This window comes from Carassius gibelio, chromosome B22, assembly GCF_023724105.1.
Source record: "Carassius gibelio isolate Cgi1373 ecotype wild population from Czech Republic chromosome B22, carGib1.2-hapl.c, whole genome shotgun sequence".
NCBI classification, from domain to species: domain Eukaryota; kingdom Metazoa; phylum Chordata; class Actinopteri; order Cypriniformes; family Cyprinidae; genus Carassius; species Carassius gibelio.
The window spans coordinates 28,887,297-28,902,704 of NC_068417.1; the positions used below are offsets into that span (position 1 = coordinate 28,887,297).

The 15,408-nt window shown below is 38.0% G+C and overlaps 1 protein-coding gene across 2 annotated transcripts in view; it reads left to right on the forward strand.

Annotated features, from left to right (window-relative positions):
* The first annotated feature begins 796 nt into the window (after positions 1-796).
* The window catches only part of LOC127988354 (DENN domain-containing protein 1B), a 91,097-nt gene continuing 76,485 nt past the window's right edge, over positions 797-15,408 (forward strand). Inside the window, exons 1-2 of one of the 2 annotated variants that reach the window (XM_052591089.1) lie at positions 797-1,203; positions 1,874-1,938. In XM_052591089.1, the coding sequence (XP_052447049.1) occupies positions 1,187-1,203; positions 1,874-1,938 (82 nt within the window). In that variant the 5' untranslated portion in view covers positions 797-1,186. The remainder of the gene's footprint in view (positions 1,204-1,873; positions 1,939-15,408) is intronic. The other variant, XM_052591090.1, reaches the window with a different exon arrangement.

Below are 15,408 nucleotides of genomic sequence, written 5' to 3' on the forward strand. Positions count from 1 at the left end.
ACCTGAAATGTATATATATATATATATATATATATATATATATATATATATATATATATATAAATCTTTGTTCTTACAACATAGTTTAGGCAATTATAGTTAATTTGCCTTTATTATAGTTGACTCTCACCTGTGCATATTAACTATACAGACTAGCATATTCAAATCCTTAGTGTAGAATGTAATAAATCTCACATGCAAGTTACTGAAGAGGATTAACAATGTATTAAGAAAAAAGAAATTACAGCATCTGCTAAACAATAACAGGTTAATTTCATTTTGAAATGACAAACCAGTGACATGTAAAGTACCGAGAGTTCCCTTCGTTAACCACATTCACACAAATCTTGTAGTATTTTTCCGCAGGAAACTGACAGGCAAACACAAACACATGCCTGCATACTGCGACAGGTCTTACTGACTAGGCTGACCCATAAGAAACACAGCTATTTTTAAACAAGTGGGCGGTGTGAAATTACACTTCCTTTGCCTTACCAGAAAGGTAAGTGTTTATCTTCTAAACAGGCCTTTTTTTTTTTTTTTTTTTTTTAACAAACATATTTTTAAAACCCTATAGATGTGTCCATTCTCCAGAAATATTTGGCGGTGTACTAAAATAAATAAATATAAGTATCTATATTTGTAAAGCATGAAGGGCCAGACATGCCTGTGCATGCATGCATGTTTCACACTCTATGGTTTCACACACACAGAGACTTTAGATTGATTGAGAATATCAGTCACCATTCACTCCCGTTGAATCTTACGCCATTCAATGAAAGTAAATGGAGACTAGGACTGGGACTTCTTGCCTGTCATCTTATTCCGTATTTCAAAGCAGAAAGAAACTCATACAGGTTTCGAACAACACGGGGGCGAGTCAGTAATGACGGCATTTGAGTTTCTTTACTATCTTGCTGAAATACGCGCGCTCGCGCCACCCAGGTGCTTCCTGGTGTTTAATCGCAGGATCACATCACACACAGGGGAACCGAAACGGTCAGCAGCAGCGGCAGCAGAAGCAACGCGTCCAGGAAGCGTCGCCGACAGATAGAGAAATGCAGCAGTATCCGCGACTCTCCGTCAGGTAGCCGCGAAACTAGAAGGTTCGCAGGCAGCTCGCGACGGTGTTTTTATTTATTTCCCCGCCGTCGGCGCGAGCAGCTGCTGACGCGATGCTTTAGCCATGGACAGCAGGATAAAGTAAGTGCACACACTTGTTTACCTTCACACATTCATTCCTCCGGTTTCTCGCGCTACGCGTTATCACTCTCCGTAATAAAAGTGTCTCGTGTGGTTGAAATGGAGATAGTTGATAGTGTAAACACGTTAGTTAAATTAGCTTGATTTAGCTAATGAGAGGAGTTGACAGGTCCAGCTGACCGGTTGGCTGTTTACTTCAGACATGCTAACTAGCCTAGCCGCATTCCTCTCTACAGCCATTTAAAGTTGACAGCTGTACATATTTCATTTTGAAATAAACATCTCTCACTATTAGCTTTTAGTAATTTGCTACTTGATATAGCACACTGAAAGAATATATCATGGATTCTCAGGAGCATACTAATTACATACATTACTGTTTAATGACAAGTCGAGGTTTTAACGCAGTAACGTTTACTTTTAAACGTATTTAACGTTAACTTTTTTTTAGTCACCATTCACTTTTGTTGTATGGGAAATATGCAATGAGAGTGAATGAAGACTGAAGAAGTCACATCTTGTTTTCTGTTTTTAACAAAAGAATGAAGGTTTGGAAGAACACGAGAGGGTAAATAATGACAAAATGTTCGTTGAGTGCTGCTTGAACAGTCCCAAATAGTTGTTTTTAAGTTGCCAAGTGAGTGAGTTTGACTTGTATTTCCTCTTTCAGCGAGAATCCTGCGAGAACTTTTGAGTTGGCCCTTCAGGTTGCCTGTCCAGCATCTGAAAATGAAGGTGAGCCTTCATTTCTCCATTTGTTATGTGCTTTGTTTGAGTGTTTGCATAATTTGATTCAAAATTCAGAAACTGGTATGTTAGAGAGCCCTCTCTTTTAGTCAATAACTTTATCTTCCTTGCTGTCAGTACGCTTTGAAATGGCATGAACTCTGCTCGTATTCCATGGCTTTTAAGTAATATGTGGTGTTTGTGATTAAGAAAGATGTATGACCATTTCTGCCATATTATAAACTAACAATCTTCATTTCTGAACATTCACAAAAAAAAAAAGAATATCCAAATTTAAAAATCACATAAAACTTGTCATCAATAGTGAAAAATATTGTAACGTCAACATTTAAATCTTTGTAATTGACTGACATTTTAAAGCATAGAAGTCTTAATCCAATCAATTATAATAAATATCTCTAACTTTGTACCATCTAAAAGCCTTTACTGTGAAACCTTGACCGCTTTTTGTATGTGTAACTCTAGTTTTGGGCTGATATGCTTAGCTGTTTTCTGTGCTTGAATTGGATGAGTAAATGAGGTGTTTTTCACGTCTAGGGGATTCACAGGAAGGAAATGATTGCTGTAGATTGGCAGGGTGGCCAGATCTGAAGTTCAGATCTTCTGATGGGCTGGCCTGGGTGCCTTTCCATTTTAGATAATCTCTCGCACCGTTTGCATTTACCTTTTAGAAAAACCTGCAGATGTATTTGGTGTAAGAAGTAGGCTAGGCAGCAGGCAGCGATATCGATCTCGGTTTGTCAATCTCTTCGTATGCTTTGAGCTCTGCAAGGTTGAATAGAAACCACGCAGCTTTAACGGAGCAAGTAACGTCTGCTGTGCTGTGCTGTGAAGTGAGACCATTATGAAAGAAACATTCCCATGTTTTGATTCAATAAGTGGTAAATGGATATGAAAAAGTGCTTGTTATAAGTTCAGCGTATCCAATATCACCAATTTTTGTTCCTAACCCTGAAACTACCATTATTCTTTCTGTCTGACACTGAGGAGGTGCGGAGCAGGTGGTTCACAGAAGCAGCTGTTGCTCTGACCGAAAAAGGAAAATATTCCCGGTCCAGCCGCTGACGTGAAAGATGAAATGAGCTATAACCCACTTCCCTCGTCATCACACGATGGCGATCGTCTCATTTCCTGACCCCGACTCTCAGGATTACAGCGTCATTTTAATGTTGTGTTCCCATCATTCTGACCCAAATGGGATTTTCTTTTTGTTATTGCATTGGACTAAAGCCAACTGACTTTGCTCAGACAGGGTATTACAACTTCATATATATATATATATATATATATATATATATATATATATATATATATTTTTTTTTTTTTTATTATTATTACAAAATCCTGGATTCAAACATTTTACCAAATTTAAATTATCACATCATTTCTTTTTGGAACTGACTGATCATAGGCCTCATTGAGCTGAGCTCATTGGGGGTTGACCGTTATGTGCTTTTCAGGACCGATACTGATTTTTACAGATCAGGTAGACCGATATTTTGAACTAGGGCTGGACGATATGACCAAAATGTGTATCACAATATATTTCTTAATTCTGTTGATACAATATAATTCTGATACTACAAGAGGCATTGAACACCTGCAAGAACACCAACAACAGATTTCTGTACCTGTAAACTTCTGAAAATGAATTTATTTATAGTACTGTATTGATATTGAATTATTGTCCAGCCCCTTTTTTAAACCGATATATACGTGTGGTGTAAAAATGAAAAATGATGTCAAAATAAGCTTTCTTTAAATGGTTTTAAATTATTTTATCGGCAAATTGGTTTTGAAAATGACCGATAATGATAAACTTAAACATGCTAAATATCGGTGCCGATAATCGGTCGACCCCTAGAGCTTATGCATCTCAGTTTTTGATTAAATATGGAAAAAAATCATCCACAAATAATGTTTTTTTCACTCAAAATTTAAGGTGCATAATCTCAGCTCGAAGCAAAGGATCAGTCCGTTACAAAAAGAAATTCAACCTGTGCTAGTTGAAAGATTTAGTGATAAAATAGCATAATGCGAGTCATACAGTATATATTTTTAAAAGGCCGGTCATTCATGACTGGGAACACAGGGAATATATTTTAAACACCGAACAAATGTTAAGAGGCTTTAGGGTCAAACAGAAGTTGGGTGAAGGACAGGAACCAACTCCAACCTGAGATAACAAATAGGTTCTTAGCCACAGACAATATCTTGTCGCAAATTGAATGTTGTGGTTTACACAATATCAGATCTTTTCCTGTTTCCAAGTGAAGCATGTGACTAACTGCTCTCTGCCCAGTTCTTGAGTTTCATGCTGTTCAATCATGAGGGATCTTGGGTTGCATATTTCTGTAGCCAAATGGGGTGATTCTAGAGCTGTTGTGGTAAAATGAAGCGTTCAAGGGCATTCGTTGTGTCTCATCAGACATTCTGCCTCTGTACTCACCTCATATGTCACTTAGCCTAATTTGATATTTGATCAGCTCAGTTTCTCTAGCGGTAAAGTGAAGTCAGACAAATCAACTGGACCTACATCTACATTTCAGTTGCATTACATTTCATTTTATCACTTTGTCGGAATCTAACTCATGAACTTGTGGTATGAGCTCAGCGACCAATAAAAGTGGTAGGGTCTTTTTTTGGTGTTCAGCTAGTGTTGATCAGGTTATTACTAGATACCAGTTAGAGGAAACCACCTTCTGTTTTTGTGTCATCTTTCATTTCCCTCTCCGTCCACACAAGTTTACTCTTGAATGCTTTTTTCTAGTAGTGATGCATATCAGTTTCACAACATCACGTTGTCTCGCTACCTTTATGGGGAGCTTTTTTAAAGGCTGGAAAAAAATAGTCTCAAAAGTTCGACATTATACATTCGTTAGACAACTATACAGTGTGTACAGTGAAACCTTTGTGTCTTCAAATTCAGCTTCCCTTTAAAGCACCACTACTGCAACAATACACTTAACCGCTGTGTTGCATCTCACACGTTTTCAGCATCCTGCTATGAACAATGTGTTTGTAGGTGAGCTGTTACAGATCGTCTAACAGTTTGAGGTGGAAAACTTTTAGGTTTTTGAAAGGAGTCTCTTTTGCTCACCAAAGCTGCATTTATTTGATGAGGATGAATACAGTAAAAATGGTGTTGGTAATAATGTGAAATTTTATTACCATTTACATTACCGTAATTTATTCCTGTGATGCAACCCACTCCAGTCTTCAGTGTCACATGATCCTTCAGAAATCATTCTAATATGATGATTTGGAAAGCATTTATATGAAAGCATACTGTCACCTTGTGCATACTTGTAATGCATACTTAATAAGTTTTAGTTTCTTAAAAAATCTTACTTTGCCCAAACTTGTAGAGTCAAGTGAATTTAAGAATGACATACAGGATACTTTAAGACAGTTGAGCAACCAACTGACTAATTCATTTAGAAAATATGTGTCTTTGCACAACTCTCATATAAATAAAATAGCATGCATCTCGAACCTAGAGTTGTTTGAAGGATACTGTTTCTTTCTCCAGCGCAGGTCTGGGGTTGACAGGCCATAGGTGACTTATTTTAGCTAACATTAGAAGATGAATGCTTTGCCAGATTGGATTAAGCATGACTGCCACGCTTGTGCTTGGCACTAGTGAGCCGCATTGATGTTTTTCATGCCCTGTGCCAAAGCCAGCAGATGATTCTGACTGTGCCAAGGCAGTAGGTGGAGACAGATGCTACCTGTCTTCCCTCCTCTTTTCATCCAGATTGCACCCGAGTAATAAAGCAATAAAAAATAATAGACCTGAAATTTACAACTACACTTGTGCTGCAATTAGCCAAGTGACTTTCCACCGATGACCAACAGCTTTATTTCTCTTCCACACAGGCCACGTGTATTTCATTGGTGTTAAAGACTAGTTTGGTCTTTTTTTTTTTTTCCATTTGTTACATTTAAATAAAGTGTTGAAAATGTTAGTGATTCTTGCTCGCAGATGGGATGCTAGGGTGCACATTATTAGGTGATTACTCTCTTGTCAAAATACAAAATACTATTTGTATTTATATGGGATTCTTAAATTCAACTTTAAAAAAGTAAAGGTGCTATATATTTTACTGCTTTAAAGTATTAGTGTCGTGAACCTGATCAGGAATTTCACAGAAGAACTACATTTTCAGATTTCACATTAATGTAAGTTCAAATTAACTAACAGAAAGCTACTTGGTTTGAAAGTGATTTGTGTGTATATGTGTTTGTGTGAGCTGTGATTCATAAATACATTGCTACGCTATCAAAAATTGACAATCCACTATTTTTGCCTGTAAAATTTGCCAAATTTTAACTAATGTGATGGCACCTTTTCGGCATAGTTCACCCAAAAATGAACATTCAGTCATCAGTTATCATGCTGTTCTCAACCTGTATGAGCTTGTTTCTTCTGTGGAGCACAAAAGAAGATATTTTGAAAAATGTTGGTAACCGAACAGTTGTCTTCTAGTTTTTGCCATGCCATGGAAGTCAGTGGCTTTAGTCAACAGTTTGGTTACCAACATTTTGTGCTCAGCAGAAGAAACAAACTCACACAGGAACTGGAACAACATGACGGTGAGTAAAAATGAGGATTCCAGAATTTCACAGAATTTCGCAGAACTGTATAATTTGTGAATCATCATCATCAGTGTTATGAGCAATAGATCTGATCAAACTTGTTTTTGTAAACATCTCTAATTGTAATGTAAAAACAAGGTTTCCAAGAAAGAAGCTGTAGCAATTTTGGCTTTTCCTTTAAAGATCTTGATTAACCTGTTTGACTCTGTCATTTGGAGTTTGAGTCATCTAAATGAATATTTGAAAAATGTACCTGTAGCTACTATTTACTTTTTTTTTTTCAAATGAGTGTCCTAGCACATTTATCTGCCTGACTCAAGTTTTACACACCAGCTTTTGACAGGTCTGCGAGCCAAGGGTCTTTTTTTGCCATTTGACCCCCACCTTGTTAAAGAACCTGATTGGCGCTCAGCTGTGTCTCGGGTCCAGCGCTAGCTAACACTTTGGAGGGTCTCCGCTGTCAGACTAACAATGCAGCTGTGCCTAAGATGGTGTTGATTGGTCATTACTCATAACGGCTACAGGCTAGTTTGAGCATTACTTTCTTTTACTTCATAGTCATACAGATTCAATTTGGTTTGATCTGCCCTCATTATACTTGGGCAACTTCATCAAGCCCCCCACAGTCCCCATTTGCCGGCATCACCCAAAAATACAGCTTAATGATGGAATAAAGCTTTAGTTTGAAGCCACAGAATAAGTTATCCCACCCACCCCTGCTCAGAAGTGAATTCAGACTGACCTCCACTTCTGCAAGTTACGGATTTTCACTTCATGCTGTTTTTTTTTTTTCTCCTCTCGCCGTGCCGAAGAGTCTCGTTAGTTGTGAACAGTCTGAAGCCGTTCCACTGGCGCTGTGAATATATGAATTTATGATTACGATGGAAGTTTTGCCAAATTCACCAGCTTTGGACGGTTCGAATTGACAGTCACCGGTTTCTAAACTCCTTCGTGTTGAACCTTCTCAAATACGTTTTTTTTTTTTTCGATATCAAATGATTGATTTTGATTGACATGTTAGGGTTTTTTACTTGCAGCTGGATGGCCAGGCCAGTAATGTAGCGTGTGAAGATCAGCAGATGTGACGGGAACAGTCAGGCCCTGCAGGGTGGTGGCCTGGTTCTTCTCAGGTGGTTTGACCCTCTTCACGGGACCGGTGTTTAGTGTGGCCGAATCTGCTGATTGGTGCGATCTGAGAGCCATCCAGACTTCCTCGTTTAAGTGCAGTGTCGCAGTCGCTCTGCTGGAACATGGAAAGACTTCTTGGCACGTCTATTCTTGGGGTTGTGTAATGACGTCGAAAGTGAGGATGTGGTGAATAATTAATCCTGCTGATTTGGATTATCATGTTGTGTCATTTCAAACGATGGAAACTGAACTCGGGGAGGAAGTCAACTCTGAACGAAGATCTAATGAAAGTTGCTTAGGTTTTTGATTCTTTTTTGAGTAGAAAACTCGTCGTATAAAAATAATAATAATAACAATGATAATTGTGTGATTTGGGTACCATACGCTACTAATGATGTTCATTTTTTTTTACATATAATAATGATTTAGGTAAAAGTATATGGTATTTATTATTACGATGATATAACACACACACACACACAAACACATACACATATAATGTAATCGAATGTAGTGTTATAATAACAATAATAATTGTTAATAACTAAATTTGATCACTTTGTTTACACACACACATACATATAGTTTTATTCATATTATTACTACTATTACTTGTAATACTATGCATTTAAATAGTAATATATTGGTATGATTAATTGTATATTTTATTAACTAATTGTTATTTTAATAAATGTTAATAATTGTTTTTATAAATCTAAATGCTTTAATAATGCTCCAGTGCTTCAGCTGTTCAATAGTTTGCACATGAAAACTTTTTCAGTTTATCCCTTTGAAAACCTCACTGCTACAACAAAACACATTAAGATGGAAAGCTTTGACGTCTTTTTAATTTTCACACTTTTTTATTTGAGAGAGAAGTTTTGGGCGTTAGTGTTGTGTCTCTGAGACAAGGTGTAAAATTAAAAACATCTTTAGTTTTGTAGGTGTACGCAGTTATATATGATTACCCTCAAACTAGCCAACAGAAAAAGTTTCCTAGTAACCTTAAAAGCAGACTAGGCTTGCTACATTAGCTCAGCTCTCATTTTTCAAACCTCGCGATATAGGCCTACTTGGGCTAAAAATGTTCACGTGCAGAGTGGCTTGTGGCAATTTTTTTTTTGAGATTGGTATCACACTGCTGGCCTCTTTTTGGGCTCCAGCCCACTTTTCACCACTGAATGTAGGTCAGTTCCCACTGCTTGTCTTTGTGAGGGCTTTGCTGTGCTATTTGTCATTGAATATCATGTGACTCATCCATGAGCTCTTTGTTGTCACACATGGAACCGTGCTCTCTCACTTGATTGGTCCTCGGCTGCTTCTCTGATTCAGGGAGTGTCCGATGGAATTAGCATACAGTGCTGTCATTAGTTAAGTATGTGAGCATGCCCCTCTCATCCTCAAACCATTCATCATTTCCTGTGAGAAATGCTTGTTAAAAGACTAGATACGCGACCATTCTAACGTTTTGGTTCGGTAAGATTTTAATGCTTTTGAAAGTCTCTTCTGCTCACCAATGCTGCATTTCTTTGAACATAAATACAGTAAAAAGTCATATTGTGTGAAATTATTACAATTTAGCTGTTTTCTATTTGAGTATATTTTAAAATGAAATGTATTCCTGTGATCCAAAGCTGAATTTTTTTTTCAGCATCATTCAGTACTCCAGTCTTCAGTGTCACTGATTCAGTGATTCATTCTGTGAAGGTCTGATTCAATTCCGTCTTTTAGAATGATTCACTAAAAGAATCGCTCAGAAGAGTCATTTGCTTATCAGACAACACAGAACAGAATATAGAACTGCTGTCTTGCCTTTTCACAGTACTAAATCTCTTTTGCGTCATCACATTCAGCACAACATTAACACTTTTGCTGAAACGAATCGCACATCAATAACGTATCACAGATACATCAGTTCGGAAAAATTCACACGTCTCTCTGTTTTTATCCCAGAAGAGTCTGTGTCCCGGAGGTCACTGCTGATCGCCTGAAGGCATAGGCACCACAAACGTGTACAGTACTTATAAAAACACCTTCTCTGTCCAATGCCTAATTGTCATATGCTTTAATAGATAATTGAGTTTTTCCTGCAAGGTAGCCCGTTTTTAGATGTGTGTATGTGTTATGTGTGAGGCAGATGGTGCGAGCATATGGTTTGCAACTTGTGATTACCTGCTGCAGCCCCTTTCCAGCTTTTCTCCTCACGCACCCAAACCGGAGTCGCGGCTGCCCCCCTTTAAGAGGTAAAGACATTTTAATGTCCATGAGATGGAGCCTAGCTTGAGAGAAGGCAGTTTGATGACTGATGTGATTAGCAAGCTTGGCAATTCCTCCCGAACCCCCCTCCCTCCCGTGTCTGTTCTGTGCATATAAATTACCCTTGAGTCAGGAGTTAAGGTGTGATTTGCGAGGCAGATTGTTTTGAATGTTGTTTATTCTCTTTGTGGTGCGCTGGCTTTCTTTTCCGACGTTGCATGCTAGCAATGAGCCCAACCAAATGGCATGCAAAAAAAAAAAAAAATCTTTCACATGCAGACAGTTGATAAACATTCCCGCGATTGGACATGTATCGTGACAGACTGCGCTAATATACAGTGATATGCCGGGACTGTCACATAGCCGACATCCATATGCTGCTCCACTCAATCATGAAGCTGTGAAATTGGGTTGCACCCCAACTAGCATCAAGATTTTTGATTTATTTATTATTATTCCTCTCTCTCTCTTTCTCTGGGCTGTATCCTAGCTGTTTTCTGAACTCTATAAGTGTATGTACAATATGCAAATGAAGCCGCACAGGCTTTTGTCAGATTGTCACACATTGCGATAAAACACGGGAATAATCAGCGTTTGATGTTTGCTTGAGAGCCCATTCTCAAGCTTTGGGAAGCCTGGATTTTTGCCTGGATTGGTGTATTGAACCATACCAGTAACTGATCTGTATCACCTTTTAATCATAGAGCTTTAGGATTTACAGATGAGATAAATACACTCACTTGCATACAAATGAGATTGAGTCCATGGTTCCATATGACGTACAGATGCAACATGCTTCAGGTTCACTTTGACATTAGCGTGATTGTGTTTTTGGGTGCCACAGGTGATTATAAAGAGCTAATTGCACACAGTGACCCAGAGGAGATGAGGATGATGGCATTTCTCCAAATTTGGAATGAAGAGCATTAGTTGAAAAATGAGCAAACCGTTTCAGCTTCAAACAGACGCAATGCAGAATGACAGCTCGAGGGTTTATACGAACCACCTTAAAATGCCACAAGAAATTAGGACAGAAATATTGGCCTATTACTGTTGCAAAATAATATTAATAATATTGTATACACACACATATTTGGGGACGGGGGTCTTAATTTCATCACTCAGCATACCCAATTAAAAAAGTCACCCTTCGCCATTCTAATATATATATATTAGAATTTATTAGGATTAACCCCTTGAGATGTATCATCTCGTTCTACAATGGAACACAATTACAACTTAAAGAGCATAACAAGATTACAATTAACAAAACATCAACAAACAGGCAAACAATAAAACACCACAAAAAAAAAAAAAAAAAAAAAACAGCTACACAGAGCTACGATTAGCTACAGAAGGCCAACAGGAAGTAGAGAAAACACTGTCCAACCAGAGAAAACACTGACCATGAGATCGATGCAAAATACTTATTCCAACATTGACTTTTCGTAAAACATGATTATTATGTGGATTAAAGGAGAGTTTAGAATCAAGCCATACACCAAGATATTTAATAGTGTCAACTCTATGCAGAGGAGTACCGTCTTCACATGAAATAACACAAGAACAGGTTTTAGAATTAAGTTTATATCTAGAACCAAAAATCATAGTATATGACTTGGTTTTATTAAGAACTAATTTATTAGCCAAAAGCCAGTCTTGTAAACTATTAAAGACCGATTGAAGAGATAACTGAATTTGTAAAGGATCAGAATTACATGTATATATGACAGTATCATCCGCATAAAGTTGAACCTGACAGTTCTTAAGAAGTAATGGTAGATTATTTACATAAATAGAAAAAAGGAGTGGTCCCAGAACTGAACCTTGAGGCACACCTCTTTGCTGAATCAGGAAATCAGATTTATTCCCATTTAGGACAACGCATTGTTTCCTGTTGTGCAGATATGAATTAAACCACAAAATTTTATTTTTTGAACAACCATGAAGTTTATCTAAAAGCAGATAACTATCAACCAAATCAAAAGCTTTAGTCAAATCAAGAAAAATAGCAACTGTAAGCTTACCATTATCTGAGGTTGAAAACACATGATTTGTAAACTTAAGTAATGCAGTAGTTGTGGAATGATTAGACCTAAAACCAGATTGAGATGATGATATAATATTATTAATAGATAAATCATTCGAAAGTTGTTTATAAATTAATTTTTCAAAAACTTTAGATATAGAACATAATAAATATTAGTCTATAGTTATTAATATCAAGTACATCACCTCCCTTATAAAGCGGAGTAATATTATATATATATATAATAAAAATACTAACACATTTATTTATTTATTACATGATGTGCCGTGCAGCTATATACTGTATGCATGCTCAACTTCCAGGGTACATGTGAATTTTTGGGTTTCCCTTTTCAGAGAAGTTGAAGTTCACAGGCAGTAAATGATCAGTGTGATACTTTAAAGAAGCATATCATTGCTGTAAAGTATATCCTCTTTTAAGGCTGTTGCCAGCTAAAGTGGCATGAAATGTAATGCTATTTGTGGTGTGCGAGTGGAAAAAATAGAGTTGGGGGAAACTGAGAAACGACTGAATGTTTTTCTTTCAGTTCCAGCTTGAAAGATGCCTGCTAATCTGCTTACCCTTTTAATTGTGAGATCTGGGGGCAGAGCTGCTCGAAGCTAGAATAAAGTTACTGATCCAGAAGTAAACTGATGACCACAGTTATTCCTTGCTTTTGGCTTCCAAACACCGGCCTCCCTCCCCTCTCCACTCCCCTTCATTCTGGAGGGGAAGAAAAAAGCTCTTGTACCAACAAAAGATTTTTTTTTTTTTGCCATATGTTCGGTTGACATCTTCATCAGGTTCACAGCGGGTTACCTTAGTTAACGTTCACTCCACTGCTTGATGGGATTTTCTACCAGTTCCTTGAGTAGCTGGCTCAAAGTCTAGACGAGCCCCTAAAGACAACCAGGACCCTTCCAGCATGCCAGGCACAATGGCATTATTGTAAACATCGAGGAGCTGGTGCTTCCTCTTTACACGGACCTGTTCGGGCACAGAGACAATGGCTTTGTTCTGGGGCATGGAGTGGGTTAATCCAGACCTCTACATACTGTGAAATAAATCTTTTATAGATGAGCGAAAAAAGGAGCGGAAGAAGAAAAGGTTTTGCCAAGGAGGTTGCAAGTTCAGCATTTTAACCTTTTGGCCAAGAATGAGACGAGAGGAGGAGGAGGAGGAGGAGACACGGAGGGAGGGCACAAAAAGGAAAGGCATGCAGGCAACAGATAGTTCTTCATCTAAGGATGAAGACGAAAACCAATGGTTTTCAATGGGCTTGCGCTGGTTTGTCCAGTTCAGAAGAGACTTGACTGTAAAAATCCCGGACGCTTCTTAGAACATGGATTTATTGCAGTGAGTTAGTTAGTCTCAAGGTATCGTTTACCCCAAAAAATTATTCACTCACCCTCATGGTTGTAGATATTAAAAAACAAACAAAAAAAAACAAACATTGGCTTTTAATGCATGGGTCAAGACAGCCAAAAAATTATTCAGTGAACTGTCTATTGTTTTGTGCTAAAAAGATGAAACTCATACAGATTTGGAATGTCATGAGGTTGAGTAAATGAACAATGCCTGAATGTTCAAGTTTGGGTCAACTATCCCACGCATTGGACAAATGTCCTGCCACTTGCTGTCAATTGCAGACTTTATACACTTTGCCTCATGCTGCAATCTGATTGTTTTGCCCTAGCCATTGACAAGTAATTCATTTGTCCACAAATTTTGCACATTGTGCCACAATAACAGTCAGTAAAAACTTATTAGACGTTATAATCAGTAGTGCAGTGTGTTTTGGATGCCGTTTTTGTCGCTCATTGACTAGGACACACAATTATATTTAATAATTTGACAGACCGTCTCCTTTGCCTGGTGGGTTCTATAGTTTAGACTCTACTTCAATACTATGATAATGACACCTCACATATTCACAATACTTGTTGACACAGTTTATTAAACACAGTTCAATCCCAAGGAGCCTTTAAGGTATGAATGAGATTTTCCATCAGTGGACGATGACAGCTTGGCAACTCAATCGGCTCGGTGTGCGTTCGGCGTATTGGCTCTACACCCATCCCGTTCGCAGATAGACAGACAGAGGTGGTAAAAAGTGGTGTCAGCTGTGAGCTTTTCCACCACTCACCTATTAACCTCCTTCCCCCCGGCCTCGGCTCTATCAAAGCGGCGTGTATCGACTTTTAAAGACAAGCATTCCCGGGACGTCAAAACATTGATTTGCGACTGACCCGCGCTGTCTGCGCTCGGGGCGGCGGCGTGTTGCCACGCAGCGGCGGTCCTGTCGAAGGTTAGCCGTGCACGAAGCCCAGGGGGAATCTCTGGAAGGGCCCTCCCAAGCCTGCCATCACCCACGGCCGGCTTCACATTGGGTGCGAAAGTAAAAGGGAAAAATAGCTCACTCCTCCGAGGTGATTTCAATTCAATTCTCACCCATTAACCGGCGTTCGCTCCACAGTCAAATTACTTGCCGGCTCTGATGCGAGTGGGCGAGATTGTTTTCCTTGCCGTCGATGGCAGCCGGTGGGGTTTTTATACTTCTTCAGGTGTTTTCAATGGTGGTGAGATACAGAAAACAGTGATGGCACTACATTGAGCTGCCACCACCTTGGAGTGTTACGTCAGATTGAAAGTGCTGAGATAATTGGTAAAGGACAGTTGTAAACAGGCTTTGAGACATTTAAATACTATTGAAATTCATCCTGAAATTCATCCTGTGTCTTTAGACTGTTTACCGTATGTCTGGCCAAGGTTGAATTTTGGGATGGGTGGTATGACTGCATGTTTACAGTAGTTCATTTCTCTTGTAAACATGCTTTTTTATAATTGCACTAATGATATTTAGAAATTAAATACTTGGTATGAATTTAAGCCACTGTAAAATAGCCAGTTGATTGGAGCAGTCCAATTTTTTTTTGCAAAATTTCCAAAAAAATAAAAAATAAAATAATTAATTTCTTCAAAAATCTTACCTCAGAAAAAAAAAAGTAATTAAAATCAAACTGAAGCAAAAAAGTATTTGAATCTTGGGGGGGAAGGTTCAAACTCTGTACTTATAACAGTTTTACAAGGGAATAAATATTGATGTTTTTAAGGTCACTATGTATATAGCATTTTATAAAAAAATAAAGAAAGTAAAATAAAGAAAAAATTAATAAAATAAATAAATGCTTCATAGGAGTGTTTGCTGCAAATCCCTGATTGGTGGATGATCTTCTTAGGATTATGGGTAATGTAGTTCTTCACCTCTATGGAAAAAACAAAACAAAACGATAACGTCAGAGCTCACAGCACATCTATTAGAGGGATTAGAGAGATTAAGATCAATATCACTCTAGGGTGCCTTTGGTGTCCTGTACATAAGTACCTCATTCGCCATGATAAGTTAACATAAAAATGACTATGAAAGGGTGTGTTATATTAGGCTA